Source organism: Lupinus angustifolius, chromosome LG06 (genome assembly GCF_001865875.1).
Source record: "Lupinus angustifolius cultivar Tanjil chromosome LG06, LupAngTanjil_v1.0, whole genome shotgun sequence".
In the NCBI taxonomy this organism is placed as follows: domain Eukaryota; kingdom Viridiplantae; phylum Streptophyta; class Magnoliopsida; order Fabales; family Fabaceae; genus Lupinus; species Lupinus angustifolius.
The window spans coordinates 8896345-8917077 of NC_032014.1; the positions used below are offsets into that span (position 1 = coordinate 8896345).

The 20733-nt window shown below is 30.5% G+C and overlaps 2 protein-coding genes, 2 non-coding genes and 1 pseudogene across 4 annotated transcripts; 2 read left to right on the forward strand and 3 right to left on the reverse strand.

The window, feature by feature from the left end:
* On the forward strand, positions 4819-8730 carry LOC109349613 (serine/threonine-protein kinase SAPK3-like). Its single transcript, XM_019590493.1, has 9 exons — positions 4819-5028; positions 5708-5782; positions 5988-6089; positions 6174-6227; positions 6455-6547; positions 6769-6861; positions 7353-7457; positions 7548-7646; positions 8211-8730. The coding sequence occupies exons 1-9, from the start codon at positions 4906-4908 to the stop codon at positions 8487-8489; spliced, it is 1023 nt and encodes a 340-aa protein (XP_019446038.1). The 5' UTR covers positions 4819-4905; the 3' UTR covers positions 8490-8730.
* Positions 8787-8858, reverse strand: TRNAW-CCA. The gene has a single exon. It is a non-coding gene; the product is annotated as a tRNA-Trp (tRNA).
* On the forward strand, positions 10959-15808 carry LOC109349617 (annotated as a pseudogene).
* Positions 13902-13973, reverse strand: TRNAW-CCA. The gene has a single exon. It is a non-coding gene; the product is annotated as a tRNA-Trp (tRNA).
* LOC109349616 (light-harvesting complex-like protein 3 isotype 2, chloroplastic) lies at positions 15640-18097 on the reverse strand. The gene is made up of 3 exons (XM_019590496.1): positions 17597-18097; positions 16310-16447; positions 15640-16075 (listed from the first exon to the last, which is right to left on the reverse strand). The coding sequence occupies exons 1-3, from the start codon at positions 17973-17975 to the stop codon at positions 15825-15827; spliced, it is 768 nt and encodes a 255-aa protein (XP_019446041.1). The 5' UTR covers positions 17976-18097; the 3' UTR covers positions 15640-15824.

Consider the following 20733-nt stretch of genomic DNA (forward strand, 5'->3'; position numbering starts at 1 on the left):
TTTATGTGTTCTCTGACAAACCAAAATTCTAATTTGCATTTATGCATGTCTTTTCACTTTCTAATTTTCTAGGCTATGAATTTGTAGATGAAAAAAATTCTGTCATTTATATGTTTTCACAGTTCCTGTCACCTAACGCTTGAATTGCATCCCTAACGATGATAAGGTATGATCCAATATTTCCTCTTTGATTTTCTTTAATCTAATTTCAGTTTCAACAAATCTTAGGTTTCCTTTTTCCTTTTCAATTCTAAATTAACCTTTTTAAACCCTAATTTATACTAACTCAAATTCTTATTTATACTACACATTAATTTTTAGATTACACCAATTTAACTGATTCCATAATTTGAATGTTCACTGCCCTGAAAATTTGCTTAGTTTTACAGACAGAATGTTGCTCACTTTGACCAAACTTGAACATGTCATTGGTATTAATCTCTATCACATATCTAGGCTCTACTTTTACCAAATTGTACATGTCATTAGTATTAGTCTCTATCACATATCATTAATCACACAATATTTGACCATAAATGGAGTTTTAGTTTCACTCTATTGTTACATACTTTCCTCTTCGCTTATATTCTGTTCCATAAAATGGCAAAGTGAGTTATATTGTTGTGCACATCTATGAATCTTTTGTTTTTAATTGTTCTCTCACTTTTCATTTTCAAAGTCATTCACATCTCAAAATAAATTATTGTATTTATTCTTATTGTCATATTATATGGATTAGTAGAGTAAATTTTGCTTCTTGAATTGTGTTATTTGGTGAGTTATTCGTGGCTTAATTTGGAGGAGATTCTTCCTCCATCTTGCTAATTTGGGATGAATGGATTGCACTTTCACACACATTTGGGATAGAAGGTGGATAGTATGTAGAAAAGTGGCATAAAGAATAGAAGTTAACATTCATATTATTTATAACTTCTGCTACACTAAATTTTCTCCAATCATAATATTATACTGTATTTACCTTCTGTTAAGTTAGATGTATAGATACTATTGTCATCTTTTTTCCTTTTAGCTTATATTTTGTTCGATAAAATACTAAAATGAGTTATATTATCATCTATATTCATGAATCCTTTGTCCTGATTTTATGCTCTTAATGCTACTATGTATCTCTACATTTATGTGACAAGACAGTCATAGTTCCATAACAACCACTGATTGTGTAAGAAACAACCCAACAGTTCTCAATAATCGCACATCTTTTGATACTCTTAGGTTCATCATATCGATTTTTACTTTCTGGTGTACACTCACTATTTGTTTTTCACTCACAAATTATTTCCTTCATAACGTAATTTTCCTTCATAAGGTATAATATGAAGAATAGAATATTCTTTGTTACTTTCATGCAGTAAAAAAATTTCTTTTTTTACCTTACCCTATTACTTTTTTCTAATTCAATTGACATTTAAGGTACACATTTTATATTTACTTTAACAAATCTCATTACATCACATAAATTAACTCTCAAATTTTAACCACAATAATATGAACATTTCAGTATTAACTATAATCGAACATTAACTATAATGTGACATTGTGGTTTTATTATTATTCAATAATAACACTCTACAACTGTAATTTTTTGTCATTTTCATCGCACAAAAGAAAACTCATTATTCGGTTTATCATATCTATTAATTATACAATTATTATTACAAATAAGAATGCAATTCATAAACATTTCATGACGATCTTACATATTATGTTCTAAACATAATAATTTTTTTAAAATTATTTCACCCTAATTATAGATTTCACCTACAAAAAAAATTGTGAGTCAGTCAATTATTTCAATGTTCAATTTAAAAAATGAACATGACACCAATTGAATAAATCCTACTACATATTTGAAATATTTAGCACCAAATACTATATTTAACATTTAAGTATACACGATATACGTTACAAACGATCGGAAAGTGGATTGACAGGCACGGTAGTGCATATCAACACGCTAGTTTAAATAAACTTAATACAAATAAGTAATGTGAATGCCTATAAATTTTTATATGACAATACATGAATACAATGCTCTTTGATAAAGATATATAGTCCTCATGTTTACAATGGCATTTTTCTGGATTGTATTTGTTTGTAGCAAGATTTGGGCTCGATAGGGGTAGAGCATTGGATGAACTTCCTTGTTCATGCCACCGGCCATGATCGTTCCATAATGGATCGCATTTATAGCCCATTGTCTCATCAGCCAGTGAAGCATGAGGACTAGATTTCTTAGTGTCATCTTAAGCCTGGTAAGTTTAGAAAAGAATTATTTGAAAGAAATAAATTATTGATTTTAACATATATTTATGAATAAAAAAGTCATTACATTATATATAAAGGATAAAACTATTATATTATACATATTTTTCTTTATTTTTTTTGCATTGCCCTCTCTAACAATAGAGAAGATCCTAACCTGGTAAGTTCAAGCTTCATATTGATAGGCATTTTTTTAAAAGTTAAACACACTTTAAAAAGCCTAATTTCAATGTTTCTTTTCATTTATTTTTATGTTTAAAGTTCTGCATATAATTTAAAAGAACGTGGTATAAATAACTCATTTTAAACTAAATTAAAAATAAATAAAGAGACATATAGTGAAAAGTTAAGTGATAAATAAGGAAGTATTTTTATATAAATATGTATTAAGTTTTTAATAAATTGAAATAGAAAACTAAAACATCAGAAAGAATGCGTATATTGAATGTAATAAGAGTACTAAAATATCAAAAGAAAATTGAAATAAGATATAAAAGAAAACTAAAACATTAAAATATATGAAAAATGGTATGTATTGAATGTAATAAGAGTACGGAGAGTTAATAGTGAATGTAATAAGAGTAGGGAGACTTAAACCAAAGGGCGTGCTAATATGCGAACTATATTTTAGTTCGCTTCCATGCGAATTATTTATTAACCAGTACATTAAAAAAATTGGTAATTAATATTGATGAAAATTTCTAAATTTTGTAGCGTCATTGTACGAACTTATGTGCATTACTAATTATGCATACAGAAGTCTTGGAACACTTTAACGATTGCTAAGCCAAAAAATTGTTTACCACTTTTACGATTTTTGAGTATTTTTTTTAATATACAGAAGTCGTGTTGCCTTATTACAACTTCTTAGCCTATTTAATAAGTAAAATGTGTAACAGGTCATTTGGTAAACAACAAAGCTTTTAAGTGTGCCCCACAACGAGACACTTTAAAATGTTGCTATTTGCCAAATGATTCTTAATGCATTATATTTAATTAACTTACTCAAAAGTCGTAATATGACAATATGGCAACACGACTTCTGTATATTAAAAAAAACCACATAGAAATCATAAAATAGGTAAATGACTTTTGAATATGAACTTTTTTACAACACAAAAGTCGTGAGATTTATAGGCATATGATCCAACCAATGGTAATTAGTTCATATATATGCAAATTATCTCATGTTAGCTTTGGCATAAACCGAATAGGTTGCATGATCATCACTAACCATAGGTAAGAGTGGGAGAAAAAACATTGGACAAAGTTCTATTTCGTCGGTGACTTTTATCATTGTGAGTGGCCCAAGGTTAGAATATTGATGGAAAATAAATTGTAGCATATACATAACGCATTTGATATTAAAGACAATTTTAGTTCTATTTCATACTTTATATTTGTTGTATAAATGTGGGCATCTTTGATGTATAAAATGCCTATTTTTCCGGAGTCCTACTCAATCATTTTCTTTCATTCCGTTATGAATAGGGAACTTCGCACTTCAAATGTCTCTATTTGTTGTTTCCTTCTACACGTGTTCCATACAAAACCGGGCACATGCTAACTATTTTCTTAAGGAGTAAAATATTTTTATACCATCTTACATCATTCAACCCATTCGATCCATTCTCTTTCTTTCTCCGAAGACTAAATAATAAAAGATAAATGTAATAGGTCCAAAGAATTTAATGAATATGTATGGAAAATGTAACCGAGTTTAATATATATTTTTTCTTTCTCTTAGGCGAGTTTAATGAATATATATTGATACAGTAAACTTTAATATTATCCATATATGATTTATCACTCATTAATATATTTAGATTTAAAAGTTATAATATTTAACAAATGAATATTAGATGATCTAATAAATATCGATTGTACTAAGGTGATGAAACTTTCTATGGTCAAGATGATTTTAATTGTTTTTTAGATTTTTATTTTTTATAGGGGAGGGAGATAACACATCTCTCAAAAGTCTACGTTTGACATTAAAAAAAATGTATACACTGATAATATATGAGTTTTATACACTGTTATTATATTATTTATATTTAATTTAATTATGACTGACTCTTTAAAAAATGTAATTCAAATAAATAGGGTAGATTGTAGTGAACATATATATAAACATTTGAGTATTTTACATTCTTGTCATTTATATTTCATGTTCAATAGCTCTGCCAATTGACCTACTAGCATGATGATTTATGTGTTGTAATATGCAACTTACATTATTATTCACACAAATAACATTCTTTATCCATATACTTCGTACCAATCAAAATTCATTGCATTGGTAAATTTTGTGGGACAGTAAAATCCCTACAAAAGTTATACTATAATAATTTGCTGAGGTAAACATGAAGATGAGCTAATGAATTTTATTCTGTTGAATATGAAGTGTCTTAATTCTCTACTTGGATACAACTTTTCCCTTTACCATAGGTCTCTTTTGATTTGTTTTTATATACTTTATTGCTTTGAACTTTTCCTTGGCATGCGTATGTATATGCCTCTAATTAATCAATGTGGCCTCCTTTCATTTTCTTTATATATAATAAGTACAAGTTCTTTGTTTACTTATCTGGGTGCTCTCTTGCTAAGTTATTTGTTAACATGGATGAGAGGTATGAGCCATTGAAGGACCTTGGTTCTGGCAATTTTGGAGTTGCAAGGTTGGCCAAAGATAAGAAAACTGGAGAGCATGTTGCAGTCAAATATATAGAAAGAGGGAAAAAGGTAAATAAAAAACAAACCTTTTGCTAGATTTATTCATTCACCATGCAAAATGAAAATTATGCAACTTCAACTAACTACTACCTACCACTAAGCTAACTAATGATTCATGTTTTTTTTGGTATAACTAATGATATCTCTTACTTTATGAATAATGACTTTCGGACTGTGCGATTGCTCTTACCAACAAGTGTCGCTCTTATAATTCGAACATTTGATTTGAGATTCAATGAGGTCTTACACCACTAGACCAACGTATGGTTGGTCCTAACTAATGACTTTAATGCTATGGTTTGTTCAAATATATATGTGCATTGATTATTCTTTTCTTGAGCTATCATCTACATATTTATCTCTGCTAAAATCTTAATCTTAAATTCAACCTTTTACAGATGTAAAGTAGTATTTTACTGGTCATAATATTAATTTTCTTCATCCTTATATTTCTATGTTCTGAAAATAACTTCCATTAATTATCAGTCTCCAGAAAAGCTGAGATTTCAACTTTAATATCATATAAAAATGTCTTCCAAGTTTTATAAGGAATAATGTTATTCTTGCACCTTTTTCAACACCCTTCAAGTTATGGATATCAGGACAATGACACACTTTTTCTCAAATAGTTCATACAAGTTCTTTCTGATCTTTATTTCTTCTTAGTGAGTTTATTTTATGGTACCAGATTGATGAGAATGTTCAGAGGGAGATAATTAACCACCGATCTTTGAAGCATCCAAATATTATCAGGTTCAAAGAGGTAATACTTTGTTTTTCTAACAAATGTTATCTGTTTCAAAGACAAAATAAATTTGGTTATAGTTACCTGTATTTAATGTTGTGATTAGTTTGTCATGTGCTAGGTTCAAACTTTACTTCAATTACTCACACATGATTGTGGTTTGTTCCATAGAGAGCTTTCAGAAGCTATATGCAACATGATGAATGATATATCTTTTCTGCAGGTGTTCCTGACCCCTTCTCATTTAGCTATTGTCTTGGAGTATGCTTCAGGTGGTGAACTCTTTGAGAGGATATGTACCGCGGGTCGATTTAGTGAAGATGAGGTTATAGAACTTATCTGCTTAATTCGACTACTCTTTTTACTTTGCACGAAACTCCCACTCAGTGAGTACTTGCATATATTACAGGCAAGATATTTCTTCCAGCAGCTAATATCTGGGGTTAGCTACTGTCATACAATGGTATGCACTCATACTTCAGTTATGTTCTTCATTACAAATATTTTTGTATGGTAAACATTTTTGTTACAGTTAGTTACAATTATTTAGAGATTAGTTAGATTGCTCTAGTATATAAGTTCTACTTTACTCTCATGCAATTTCAGTTTTCTCTCAGTTATTTTTTCTCTACTTTGCTCTATAGCCGTTTTTTCCCAACAAATATCATGCTATGCTTGTTCCTAGTGCAGGAAATTTGTCATAGAGATCTGAAATTAGAAAACACTCTCTTGGATGGAAATCCATCTCCTCGGCTTAAAATTTGTGACTTCGGTTACTCCAAGGTTAATACAATCTCACCATAATGATCCTACCTATCTATATAACTTATATTAGATCCTATGCTTTCATACATTATTTTTTGTGTCATTTTTGCTCTGTTTCTTGTTTGATTTATGATATAACATTATGACGTTTTCGATTCATGTAGCCGACCCCATCTAGTGGAATTAATGTTTGATGTTGTTGCATTTTTTTCCTATTTAACTTAACTATTCAATTGCAGTCTGCTATACTGCACTCTCAACCTAAATCAACAGTTGGAACTCCTGCATATATTGCTCCAGAGGTTCTATCACGAAAGGAGTATGATGGAAAGGTATACATAATTTGTGGCATTTTCATGAGTGCCTTCAAAATAATTTTAGCCACATTCTATGACAATTAGCAGCCATGGTTTTACACTAGACACTCATTATCTTACACCTATTAAACATTTCATCACATGATGTGTGTTTATATAAACAACTTAATTAAACGCTTATTAAATAAGATTTTTGAAATAAGTTAAAAAAGACTTATTTTGTAGGTTATATGCTATTATTCTATTTTTACCAGGTTTCACAAATTGTTCTACTAAACAGTCCAAAGTGCTCAATTTCATCAGCAATTTGGCTCTCATAATCTCACATAGTTCATCATATATAATGTGAGTTTGTGTAAAAGTTTAGTCAAGTGCTTATTGAACTTTTTCAAATAAGCTAAAAATAACTTATTTTCATAAGCTTACTAAAATTAGCTAAAAAGAGCTTATAGGAAGATCATAAGCCATTTTCATATGTTCTTCTGACAAGCCCCAATATTTTGTAGATTGCAGATGTTTGGTCATGTGGTGTGACTCTTTATGTGATGTTAGTTGGTGCATACCCTTTTGAGGATCCTGAAGATCCTAGAAATTTCAGAAAGACTATTGGGGTGAGTTCTTAATTTCACTACAAAGTCCAATTATGGTTAATATTTTTTGTCATAGTAGGAGTATTAAACTCTGATTGCAACGGTTGATAGAGAATAATAGGTGCTCAGTATTCCATACCAGACTATGTACGTGTATCTGCAGTGTGTAGGAATCTTCTCTCTCGTATCTTTGTTGCTGATCCTACCAAGGTATGTATAATTAAATTCTATAGAAGCATAGGCAAATTTCCCCTCCATGTATGACATTCATTACGCATTTAATGAAACTTAACAACTTACTAAGTGCTCATTAAGGTATTTAAGGTAAATCTTGTATCTCATTCTCTGCTCTGGACCAATCACATGTTACCACGTAAATAAAAGAAAATTTAAAAAATAAAAAGTAACATTTTGATTGGTTCAGAGCAAGGAATGAAACATTGTTGGGTACAAGTGAAAAAATTGTCTCTGTGAAGGAAGTAGAAAGTTCGGTAACATTGTTGCATTACTGGTGTCACATTCTTAGGCATCAAAATCATGTCTAATACCAAACACTACCTAAAATCATGCAAGTACTATAGTTATAAAACCTAAAGAATTACACATGTTCATGGTATAGGCCCTTGATAAACACATATTTCACGTTTACAATGTCAAAATGGGAATAATATAGATTTATTTTGTAGTTACTTAAAGTGGATTTAGTGCTTTTATACTAGGAAAGTAGGAATCTCTTCATACTTGTTAACTAACTATTTCTGATCCTTGTTAAAGAGGGTTAGTATCCCAGAGATAAAGCAGAACCCATGGTTTTTGAAGAATTTGCCTAAAGAAATAATTGAAGCTGAAAAAGAAGGTTATGAAGGAATACAGAAGGACCAACCAAGCCAAAGTGTGGAAGAAATCATGAAGATCATACAAGAGGGAAGAACACCAGGGCCAGGATCCAAAGATGGTGATTATGCTGTCACTGGGTCAATGGATTTTGAGGATGATGATAATGAGGAAGTTGAAGAGGAAGTTGATGTTAGTGGTGAGTTTGAAAATGTGTGATCAAGGCTTTCATTAATTTATGCATGGCTACATTGTTTATAAGACATAGTTTGCTTTAGTAACATTGGTCACAGTGTGCAGTCTCAGCATGTTCTAAAAAAGAATATATACCTAGGTTTGAAATAGGTTTCTATTTTGATTGATAAAAAGGCTTGAATTGGTGTTTATTTTCAGTAAACCACAAGGGTAAAAGGGTTTGGTAAAAACTTGTATTATGAAAAGAGTATTTGTTATTCAGCAATGATATAGACACAAAACAGTTTGCATATAAGAGACTTCACAGGAAAAAAATGATTTTGAACCTGACGTGAATCGAACACGCAACCTTCTGATCTGGAGTCAGACGCGCTACCATTGCGCCACAGATCCTTGATGTTTAACACTTCCAATAGAATTGTAATGTATATTTTTCACGAGTCTTTGTGGAATCTGATTTAATTAATAAAATAAGAGGTATATGGAAAATAGTAATGACCCTCCTTTACCATTGATATTTTCAGAGTAAAGTTTTACTATATTAATTAATTTTATATCACAGTACATGTGATTTTTAACGCAAGAGTAAAAAATTTGTGCCCATTGTGTTTAAGTTTTTTCATACTTTCATTATTTCATCCAACATGTCATTTTGATTTTTTATGTAGTAAAAGTCATATAGACACTAATAATATATAATTTTTTTTTATCTAATCAATACATACTCATTAATTAAATTCTTAAAGTAATTTAAACATTTGGACTACCTCTATAAGAATAATATAATTTATCTTATTTTTATTTTGGAGATCAAACTTATCTAAATATGTGTAGGATAAATTTTCTTAATATACTCTTGTTTACTTTTTGTATGATAACTTTTCTTAATATACTCTGTTACTTTTTGTATTGCTTATGTTACTTAGAACAACTACATCTATACATCATTATTTTGGACAAGCTTACACAACTTTCAACTACTTCAATTTTCAGTAAGGACATTCAAATGTTTTCACCTTTATCGATTGCCTAAGTATTTAAAATTTATTAGTCCATGGATTCTTACTACAAGGTCAAGAAAAGAAGAAGCAATGTTCAAGAATCATTATTCATATTAAAATGGAGATATATTCTCTACAATTTCTACTTACTAAAATAAAGGTGATTGAGGTTAAGGTTTCACTATAGGATAAGTAAGGGTCCTATCCATTAATGTAGAGACAAATATCACAAAAAATAAAAGAAAAATAATATAATAAAATATTTTTATCATTTTATATATAATGAAATAATACTTTTGTTATTACAAATACAAGTAAATATAAAAATTTGTCTTTACATTAATGGAGAAGATACTTGTTCATAGGGGATGAGAATCACAAGTCCTCGTGCATGTGTCATGCTTTATGTCCTCACCCAATTAAAAAGTCTCATTTAATTAAAAAAAAATCATAAAACATAAATTAATATTTTTATATTATTTTGTGAAAAAGGTGACATAATTGTCTTTGGATAGAGAATTTTTGTTTTTCATTAGTGATGTTTTTTCACAATGTGCAAACCATCAAACAAGGGATGTTCTAGACATACATGGGTTTGTAGATGACTTGTCACTCTTAAGAATGACATCAGGATGAATTGAGGTCGAGTTTGTGCAATCCTGAATTCAAAATTTAAAACCCGAACGCAAATTAAACGGGGTTGAAAAAATGCTACCATCCCCTAACCTAAATATGACGAGATCCACGAAACATGTATTTATATATATAGGTTCTATTAAATTTTATGTGTATATATAGGTTGTATAATATATATTAATATAGATTCGGGTTTTATATATATTTTCTCATTTTTCTGTATATATTTTAGTATAAAAAATGGACATCCTCCTCTAATGTTTTTTCTTCTTCCCTTGAATAATTATGACAAGGATGGAAGTCTCATTCGTGCATCTTCCGATAAGATTAAAATTTAAATCTTATATAGTTAAAAAAGAAGTTGATAGAACCTACTAAATTATAATTTTATTGAAGACATTAATGTTTATACATCAATATTGTAAGAGTATCTTATACTATGAATTGTAGTTACACTATTGACAACTAAACACAAATCATGGCATCTACAGAAGGCTAAAGGCTATACCAGAATTATGCTACTGTCAACAGAGCTTCATGGCATTGGTTCATCACCTTATGTTCATTGAAGATGTATTTCTTAACATTAGTTTCATTACTTTTTGGAATATTTTTCTTCTTTTAGTTTGTAGCCGTTGGAATAACAGTTATTAGTTCTTTAGTTAAATAACTAACTTGCATTGTTTGTTTTTCAAGATAAATGAGAATTATAATGCATTCATTCAGTTTTAGTAATATACGCCATTATTTCTTATATTAATGAAGAATTTTCATTATTCATTTTCTTATGATTTTCCATTGACACCTCAATTTTTTTAGTTGACTCACACACTGTTGCATTAGTTTTTTGTCAGCTATGAATGCTTTATCAGCAACTAACCGCAATTTTCAACGTGCTGCTCGAATTCTAGGCTTGGATTCCAAGCTTGAGAGAAGTCTTCTCATTCCCTTCAGAGAAATCAAAGTAATCATCTTTCAAATCACCCATTATATTTTTTAAGCAAAAAATGATATCTTGGTTCAATAAGTTAATTTTCTTTCTATTTTCATTTTTTCCATATGTCACTCTCTTAAATTTGATGTGTCTCTTTCTCGTCGTCATGCCATGTACGTCGAATGTTATATTCTAATGGCAACATGTTAGAAAAAGTTCAGAATAAATTGAAGAAAAATTAAGATAAGGGATTCTTTAAATATCTTTGGTTTTCTCTCTTGTTACGTCTTATAAAACAAAGTGATATTTTGCTAGTGGGGTTAGTTAAAGATGGTTTATTTTTCTTCTCTCTTGTTATTTCTTATAAAAGAAAGTGATATTTTGCTGGTGGGGTTTGTTAAAGAGGGTTTATTTTGCTCGTGGGGTTTGTTCTTTGCATGTTGAATGTACCATTCCAAAACATGATGGAAGTTTGATGTCCTTTGTGGGTTTTAGGATCCAACATAACAATGCTCGTGGTCCTATGAAAGGAAGAATTCGTTATCACCCTGAGGTTTTCTCATCTCTTATTTTTTTTCATTGTTTTGTGTTGTATTGTTTTCAAATCAATATCTTTTAAGAGAACTTTTATTCGTTGAACTTGTGATATTACGTTAGATGTTCTGAAGAATGATTTTAACTTTTACATTGTTTTGGTCCTCTGCCATCTAAAATAAGATACGTTCTCCATTTTTCCTATTCAATAGACTTGCTTCCTTGAATATGTAAAAAAAATGTAGCTTGACACCATATCTATGTTTGATATGGTTTTTTTGTAAGGGTCACTATTTTAATGTTGATCTAAATGTTACTAGTAAAAAAGAGGTGTTATGTTGTTGCATGTGATGTTTTTAAGGTATAATTATGAATCTTTTCATAAATTCCCTATTTTGCTTTTTAATATGAATCTGTTGTATTCTCTAGTATCAGGTTGCATGTGATGAAGTTAATGCACTAGCTCAGCTGAAGACATGGAAGACTGCAATTGCGAACATTCCCTATGGAGGATCAAAGGGCAGAATTGGTTGCAACCCAAGGGACCTAAGCATCGGTGAGTTAGAACGTCTAACTCGAGTTTTCACCCAAAAGATTCATGACTTCATTGGTGTTCATAGTGATGTTGTAGCTCCTGATATGGGAACTAATTCACATGTACTGATTTCACAATGATGAATGTATTTAGTACATGCACTTCCATTTTTTATAGTATATATTTCTCACTGTTTCACAGACCATGGCATTGATTCTTGATGAGTATTCAAAGTTTCATGGGTATTCACCAGCTGTTGTGACTGGCAAGCCAATTATGAATGTGATGTTCTTATCCCGTCTGCTTTGGGTGGAGTTCTAAACAAGTATGCTTGTCAATTTTACCCCAACCTAAAAAATCAACAAAATTAATGTTTTAGTTTTCTTTAAAGGTTTGCTTAATATTTTGGTACTTTATTCTTGAAGGGAAAATGCGGCTGATGTGAAAGCAAAATTTATAATAGAAGCTGCAAATCATCCCACTGACCCTGACGCCGTGAGGTAAGGTTACTAATTATGACTATTTCTCTTGAGTTGTATGTATACACTGAACTTACATCATGGAACTGATTTTATTTTACAAATTTTGTCTAAGAAAGGAGTTATCATATTGCCTGATATTTATGCCAATTCAGGTGGAGTGACAGTGAGCTACTTTGAGCAGGTTCAGGTATCTATATTCAACAAAACACTTCAGAGCCTAATTTGAAGACTAGGCTTTAAGATATTTATTAATTTATGTTAAATCTTACTCTGATATTTATGATCCATGTGCCAGCAGAATATTCAAGGTTTTATGTGGGATGAAGAAAAGGTGAAACATGAACTGAAAAAGTACATTACTAATGCTTTCAAGGGCATCAAGAAAATGTGCAAAACTCATAACTGTGACTTGAGAATGGGAGCATTCACTCTTGGAATCAACTGTGTTGCCCATGCTACACTTATGAGGGGTTGAGAAGCTTATGGGTTTGTTTGCAAGTTGCTTTTAAGAGGACAATGAATGAAAATGAAAGACTTGAGAGTCATGAAATACACTTCTGAGATAACCTTGAAGTCTTCCATCTTCTTTCATTCCTCTCTAAAACTCAATTTGTAAACTAATCGGGATGGATTTCTTCTGTTGATGCATTATTGCTTAAACAATAGGGGTTTTGTATTTGTGTTTGAATGCTCTTACTTTTTGACTTTTTTTAAGAGGCTTTTGTTTTCATTCTTTTCTGAGTGTTTATAAGACGAATAGTTTCCTTCTCTTTACGAAAATGTGTGATCAAGGCCTTGAAATTTTGTGATTAAGGCCTTGGTAAACATTGGTTTTATGATAAAAGTATTAGTTATTTATCAATGATATAGACACAAAACTGTTTGCATATAAGAAAGACTTCACACACAATTCCTCAACTGTACTTGTTATTGTCTTTCTCACTTTGTTTCTCTTTTCTCACCAAAATCAAGGTCTGTCTGTCACTTTTTTCTACACAAGTTTGTAATAATGACATAAAAGTTACAATTTGTTCAATACATAGAAACTGGAGTTTGGAATGATCTATAATCCCTCTGCTACATCCATCATGTATAGAATCATAGAAACAGTGCTAATCTCAAAGCAATGAAAGTAGTGCATGTGTTATGTTGCACTAAAGAATGTAAAACATAATTTCCTATCACAATGGCATGACCAAAAAACTTGAATCACAATTATGTATGAAAAGACAACATAAAAAGAGTAATGATGTTCTCATCAAACTTTTTCACCACAATTTGCATAGATGAAAATAGAAAGGAAAAAAAAGGTTTTGAACCTGACGTGAATCGAACACGCAACCTTCTGATCTGGAGTCAGACGCGCTACCATTGCGCCACAGATCCTTGATGTTTAACAATTCCAATATAATCATAATGTATATTCTTCGCGTCTTTGTGAAACCTGATTTTAATTAATAAAACAATAGGTATATGGAAAATAGTAATGACCCTCCTTTACCATTAATATTTTAAGAGTAAAGTTTTACTATATTAATTAATTTTATATCATAGTAAAGTTTTAATAGACACTAATAATATTTAATGTATTTTTTATATAATCAATGCATACACATTAATTAAACTTTTAAAAAGTAATTTAAATATTTGAACTATCTCTATTCAAAGATTGTAATTTATATGTTTTATTTTATTTCTATTTTGGAGATCAAATTTACTATATACGTGCATGATAACTTTTCTTAATATATTTTTGTTTACTTTTTGTGTTGCTTATGTTACTTTGAGCAATTCTACTATGAATAAACTTACACAACTCCCAGCTGCTTCAATTTAATAAGGACGTGTAAATATTTTCGAAACTTATTAATCCATGGGTCATGACTACGATGTCAAAAAAAGTAATGTTCAAGAATCATTATTTGTATTAAAATAGAGATATTTTTTAGACAATATACATAATTGCTACTTGCTAAAACAATGGTAATTGAGGTCAAGGTTTCACTAGGGATGTATGTATATACTGAACTTACATCATGGAACTGATTTTATTTTACAGATTTTGTCCAAGAAATGAGTTATCATATTACCTGATATTTATGCTAATTCTGGTGGAGTGACAGTGAGCTACTTTGAGTGGGTTCAGGTAATAAGACTATTCAGTACTGGAGAGGATCTATACTTAACAAAACACTTCAAAGCCTAATTTGAAACCAAGCTTTAAGATATTTATTAATTTATGTTAAATCTTATTCATGCTGCATGCAGAATATTCAAGGTTTTATGTGGGATGTAGAAAAAGTGAATCATGAGCTGAAAAAGTACATTACTAATGCTTTCAAGGACATCAAGAAAATGTGCAAGAGTCATAACTGTGACTTTGAGGGGCTGGGAAGTTTAAGGGTCCGTTTGTGAGTTGTTTTTAAGAGAATAATGAAGGGAAGATGACTATAAAGTCTTCCATTTTTCTTCATTTCCCTCCAAAATTCAATTTGTAAACTAATCGGGATGAGATTCTTTTGTTGTTGCTTAAACAATAGGGTTTTGCACTTTGTGTTTTAATGCTCTGATTTTTTGACTTTTTTTAAGAGGCTGTTGTTTTCATTGTTATCTGAGTGATGAGTTTAGTACAGTCATGTGAGGCTTGCTAATAAGCATCATTGTTATCATTGGTGCCCTATGAATGAGATGAAGTTGCTTTTGCACTCTTGAGTTTTTTCCTTTGTTTTCCTTCAACAATTTCTTGAAATTTATAACCTTTCATCTCCTAAAACAATTGCAAATAAAATAATATAAAATTTCTAACTTGGTCATTCATGTAAAAGTAATTTACTGAATACTAGTCAAACAACATTGCTGTTGCAAAATCGATTCACTTCAAACTTATTTTTATCTAACATCAATTTACTCTCAAAATCAAGTTGGCAAATGCCCATCCAAACAAACTTATCCACATTCTGAACATATGTTAAAACTTTGGATTTGATAGTTAGGATTTAAAATCATGCATTTGGAAAAAAAGGTAGAACTATAAATGGTTAACAACACAGTATGAAGGACTCAAGAAAATTACCACATTGCAACATACAGGAACTATCTAAGTCATTCTTCAGCACTAGGATGACACAGAATTGAAATACAATATCTAATTCATTTTCATGTCCATTGTTTAACACTATTAAGATTAATAGAGAGCACTATTATATTAAGAGATAGAACTAGAGGACATAAATTCCACTACTCTTTTATGGAAGTACTTGAGTTCTCATCCTGCCATGTTGCTTGCCATTGCTTGTCATAGAATGTAGTCTCATCAAATAGCTTCTTAAGAGTGTCAATGTCCTCATTTTTTCGGATCAGAAGTACCCCTACCACTGCTATGAACAGAAGAGTTTTGCAAAAGAAGTTTCCCATTTGATCAACTAGACCTACTCCTGTCAAGCTATCAACAAAGTATGCCATAAAGAATCCAACCATTGCAGCGCGACCTGCATTATACTCAGAAGAAGAAAAGATGTCAGTGATGAAGATTTTTCTTTCCTCTTAGTGATATATACATGATTCCCTCGTTTAACATATGTACCGCATATCGGGTTTGGGGTATTGCGTACCATGTACTAGTTCCTTATAAAAGAAATCTTGTAAAAAGTGACGAACTGGATACTGCGAACCATGTAACTATGCATAAAACTCTTTATTCTAAAATACAAAGCGGAACTAACCATTAAGTAGTTCAGCCTCAGGGAGATGAAACCTTTTTACCCATGCCCACCAAGGGACAATTGATGTGTCAAAAACTACAAGGTTGTCATTGCTGGACGATTCTGGGTTATCCTCTAGCCATTTTCTCCTCCTTGCCTCTGAAAATAATTACGAAAACCTTAGATGAAATAACTGTTAAAGTATTTACAGAGAAACTAATAATAATGATATATAATCCTTAACCAACTATTAATCTGTTTTCCCCTCTCTCAAATAAAGGAAAATTGAGCCAGATGATAATGGCACTGCTAATAAGGAACAGTAGTATAGAGGATATATGTTAGTTGCTATATTAAGAAATGAAAAAGAAACCAAAGAAAAACTCTATTCCGAGCTCAAATTCCCTAAATAATCCAAACCAGAAAGATGCATATCAATATGACTGTAGCATTGAGCGTCCTTTGATTATGAGAAGAGGTTGCTTAAAATCATTGCTTTTGAGAAGGGGAGAGTGGGAATCTTAGGCAGCATCATTCTCATGCTTTGGAAGCAAACAAAACTTCCCTTTCTTTAGTTTATGGGAGGAGATAGATGAGTGTGAGGAAGAAGATCAAGGAACCCAAAACAACAAGGAGTTTTGCGGTCTGTGAGAGAAGCAAAGAACGATATATGTTGGTTTGATATTACATCTTGACGGAAACATTAAAGAGTTGAATTTTGGAGGAAAATGAAAGGCTTCAAAGTACTCTCACGAGTATATTTCATGGCTTCCAAGCCTTTTTCCATTCCTTTTATTACCCTCCATAAACCAATTTGCAAACAGAACGTAAGACACTAGATCTTTAGGTCTTTTTGCACTCATTAGCCTTCAAGTTGTTCATTCCTTTCCAAACTGAAATTTGTTCACCCACATCTTACACTCTTAATCTTAAGCTTAAAATTTCTAACAATGAGATCTAAATTAACAAAATGGGATAAAAATAGAAAGTGGGTATCTGACAAAACGGCTGAGGAAAAAACCGAGCTTGGATATTGAAATCTTACCATCATTAATACATGTAATTTGAACAAGAACACAACAGAATCAAAATCTGATTTCAATGAAGACAAAACATTGGAAAATTAAATGCACCACTCCTTAATTAATCTATCAAATACACTACTCCAACATCACTTTTATTTCTTAATCTATCAAATACACTACTCCAACATCACCAAAATCCGATTTCAATTTAAGACAATTTTGAACAATGTATAAATCACATTAAGCAATGTGTAAGTAACAACTTGAAGAGATTAACAATTACCAGCATCAATAACAGCATCCCAATCAGTGGTTCCATCTTTCTTAAACTGCTTCAAATCCCATGTCCCTTCAACCCATCTTGGGTCAGTAAAACCACTTACAACCTTCACCTCTTCTTCTTCTGCCACTTTGACAGTAGCAGCAGCAGAAACAGACCCATTGTTTCCCACTGGTGCAGAAGGCTCCAATGGTGGTTCCACTGCAGTTGCTCCAACACCATTGTTGTCATCAGAAGTAGAAGCTTTCAAGGGAGAAAAGAGAAAGTTGTTCATGTTGGGTTTGAGAGTGATGAAGTTGTAGTTGTGAATAAGATGATGGGGTTTGGAGTGTGAAGATGAGAAATGTGTTGGAGGAGAAAAGGAAGCCATGGTGGTGGACATGGCTTGGAAATGTATTGAATTTGTTATGGTGAGGGATCAGAATTCAGAACATGTGTGGATGTGGCTGGTGGGTTTGTCTTTATGGAATTATCCTTAGCCTTAGAAATTATGGGCACGTAATGGTGAGTGAAGTGAATTGTGAGTTATGGTTTGTGAATATAAAATGGATCAAAAAGTGAAAACGTACACTGTCTTAACTCAACTACTGGACTAGTTTGTCCTTATTTGGCTTTGGATCAACAATATGTGAATAGTCTAAAACAAGATAGAGAATCAGACTCAGTTTAGGAAATGTGATCCAGATACAAATTTAACACCCAATCACATATTATCTATATCTATGGGTATCTAACCATACAACTTAATAGTACAACTAAAGATAGGATCTGTTGTTTCTAACCATGTCTTTGACCATTTAAAATTGATTAAGTTATGAATATTTAATTTTTTTAACTGACGTGGCATAATAGAATTGGTTTGGAACAGAGTTTGGGACAGAGTTTGGGACAGGGTTTGGGACAACATATCCTTGTCCGCGTAATCAAACCATTGATGGCTTGAATATTAGTCTTTACATTATAGATAAATTATTTCTTCAATCCATTAAAAGTATGATATTTATCCTATTTATTCTTTTATTAAATATTACATTTATTTTTCATTAAAATATTGTTGAAGATCTAAATTATTATAGGTGGAATTGACTTATATCATGTGTTCATTTAATGTGTAAAATATAATATGTGAAGAAGATATTGCTCTTAACTTTAGCATGGTTTTGATGAAAACATCAAGATCACAAAAAGAAGAAAAGGAAGAAGACTATGAACACAAAGAAGATTCAGGCTTCAAAATGTTTATAGATTAAGTCTTCATATAAGTATTTATATCTTAACTCACTTTAATATTTAGTAGCAATACTCACTATTCAAAATCATTTTTAAAGAATTGGATATGTCCAAAATACAAAGTCAAAATTGCTAAGTAATGGGTTACTTGACCTGAGTAACAGGTTACCATAACAGAACTAGGTAACATGTCACCTGAACTATGAGGTAGTTAGTAATAGGTTAGTGGAACTGCACAACATGTTACCTGACTCAGAAAACAATTACAAAGCAAAACCAACCGATGTAACTAATTAATTCAATGCATTAATCGATTATCACGTTGGACAAAACATTTGGGTAATTGATTACCACATCGTCACAATCGATTACACAGAGTTGTTAAAACGAGATTTTTAAATTCAAATGAACAACTTTTATCCAAAGTGAATAGGTTTCATTCTGTGTCTCCTCTTCATGGAAGGTTGTCATGGCTGATTGAAAGGCATCCAAATTCATAATATACGAAATATATAATTCACACAATTATACAAAAACTTTCACAAATAAACAAATTTATGCATATTTTCTTAGCAACTTTGCTTATAAACTTTCATATTTTTTGAAGTTTCTTGTTAAAGTGCAAATTGTTCTCAACTTTCAAAAGATTAAGAATATTGTATACTAAGTATTTATATAGTGAGATTAAGGATTGCAAGTTATAGAATTGTCAAAACTTGTAAAAGCAATCCTGGCATTGTTATATTCTTCATATTGGTTGTACATTTTTCATCACAAGGGTGTTAAGAAAGGAAAAAAGTTCACTTGAAAAGATAATTTTCAAGGATAGATAAGTTGTGAGTGTGTAAGATACAAGAATATTGTGAAGGAAAATTGTAATTACAACTCAAATTATCTATTGAAAAAATACATTGTGATGCAAAAGTACAGAATGTTACATTTGGTGGACAAGAAAGCGATCTAGAATGTTACATTGACATTATAAAAATTTATACACAACCGGTGCATCATTCACCCTTCATTTTATGAGGAGTCAACTATGATTAAAAATGAACTCTTACACTATTGGCGTATACATCTTTTTTTCAAATTTGTATTACTTTTATTTAAAAGTCAATAATAATTGAAAGTGAATTATAAATGATGCAATAACAATATAAAAATTCTTACATTGTTGATATATATACATACATATTTCTCTTCTATAATCTTAAATATTTAATCCACAAATTATGTCCGTCTCAAATATCAAATTGAGAATTTACATAAGGAAAATAGTAAATACTAACAAATCACCAAGATAATTCAAGATAACAACATCATATTAAAAAGAATGTATTTAAATAGGCCAGGAGTTTTAAATTTGTGACTCTAGGTGTACTGTTTTTATTTTTTATTGTTGACACTAGTTATCAAGAACTTAAAACTAATAATAAGAAGAAGAATTTTTATATAACAAATATAAGGTATCATTTAGATCCACATCTCACCTTATATCTTACATTATTTTAAATTTTGTAATTTTACATTTTATAATTTATTATAAATAATAATAACTTTTTGTATTAACAATATTTCTTGAGAACGATCCAAACATGATTATTTTTGTAACGTAGAGATTATCAAAATGTATTTTTTTATCAGAAGTATATTTTTTACCTACATATTGCATGAATGGAACATATGACCATACCAATCATGCTTAACTTTGTCAGTATAAACAAAATATAAATTTACTATCTTATTATTAATAATTATTCAAATAAATTAGTACATGTGATCTTTTTTTATACATTCATTTATTTATCTATTAACAATATAATAAAAAAAACTCCTTCGTGCCACATATCACTTCCTCATTCCCTCATGTCACATGTCACTTTCTCCTTCCCTCATGCCACATGTCACTT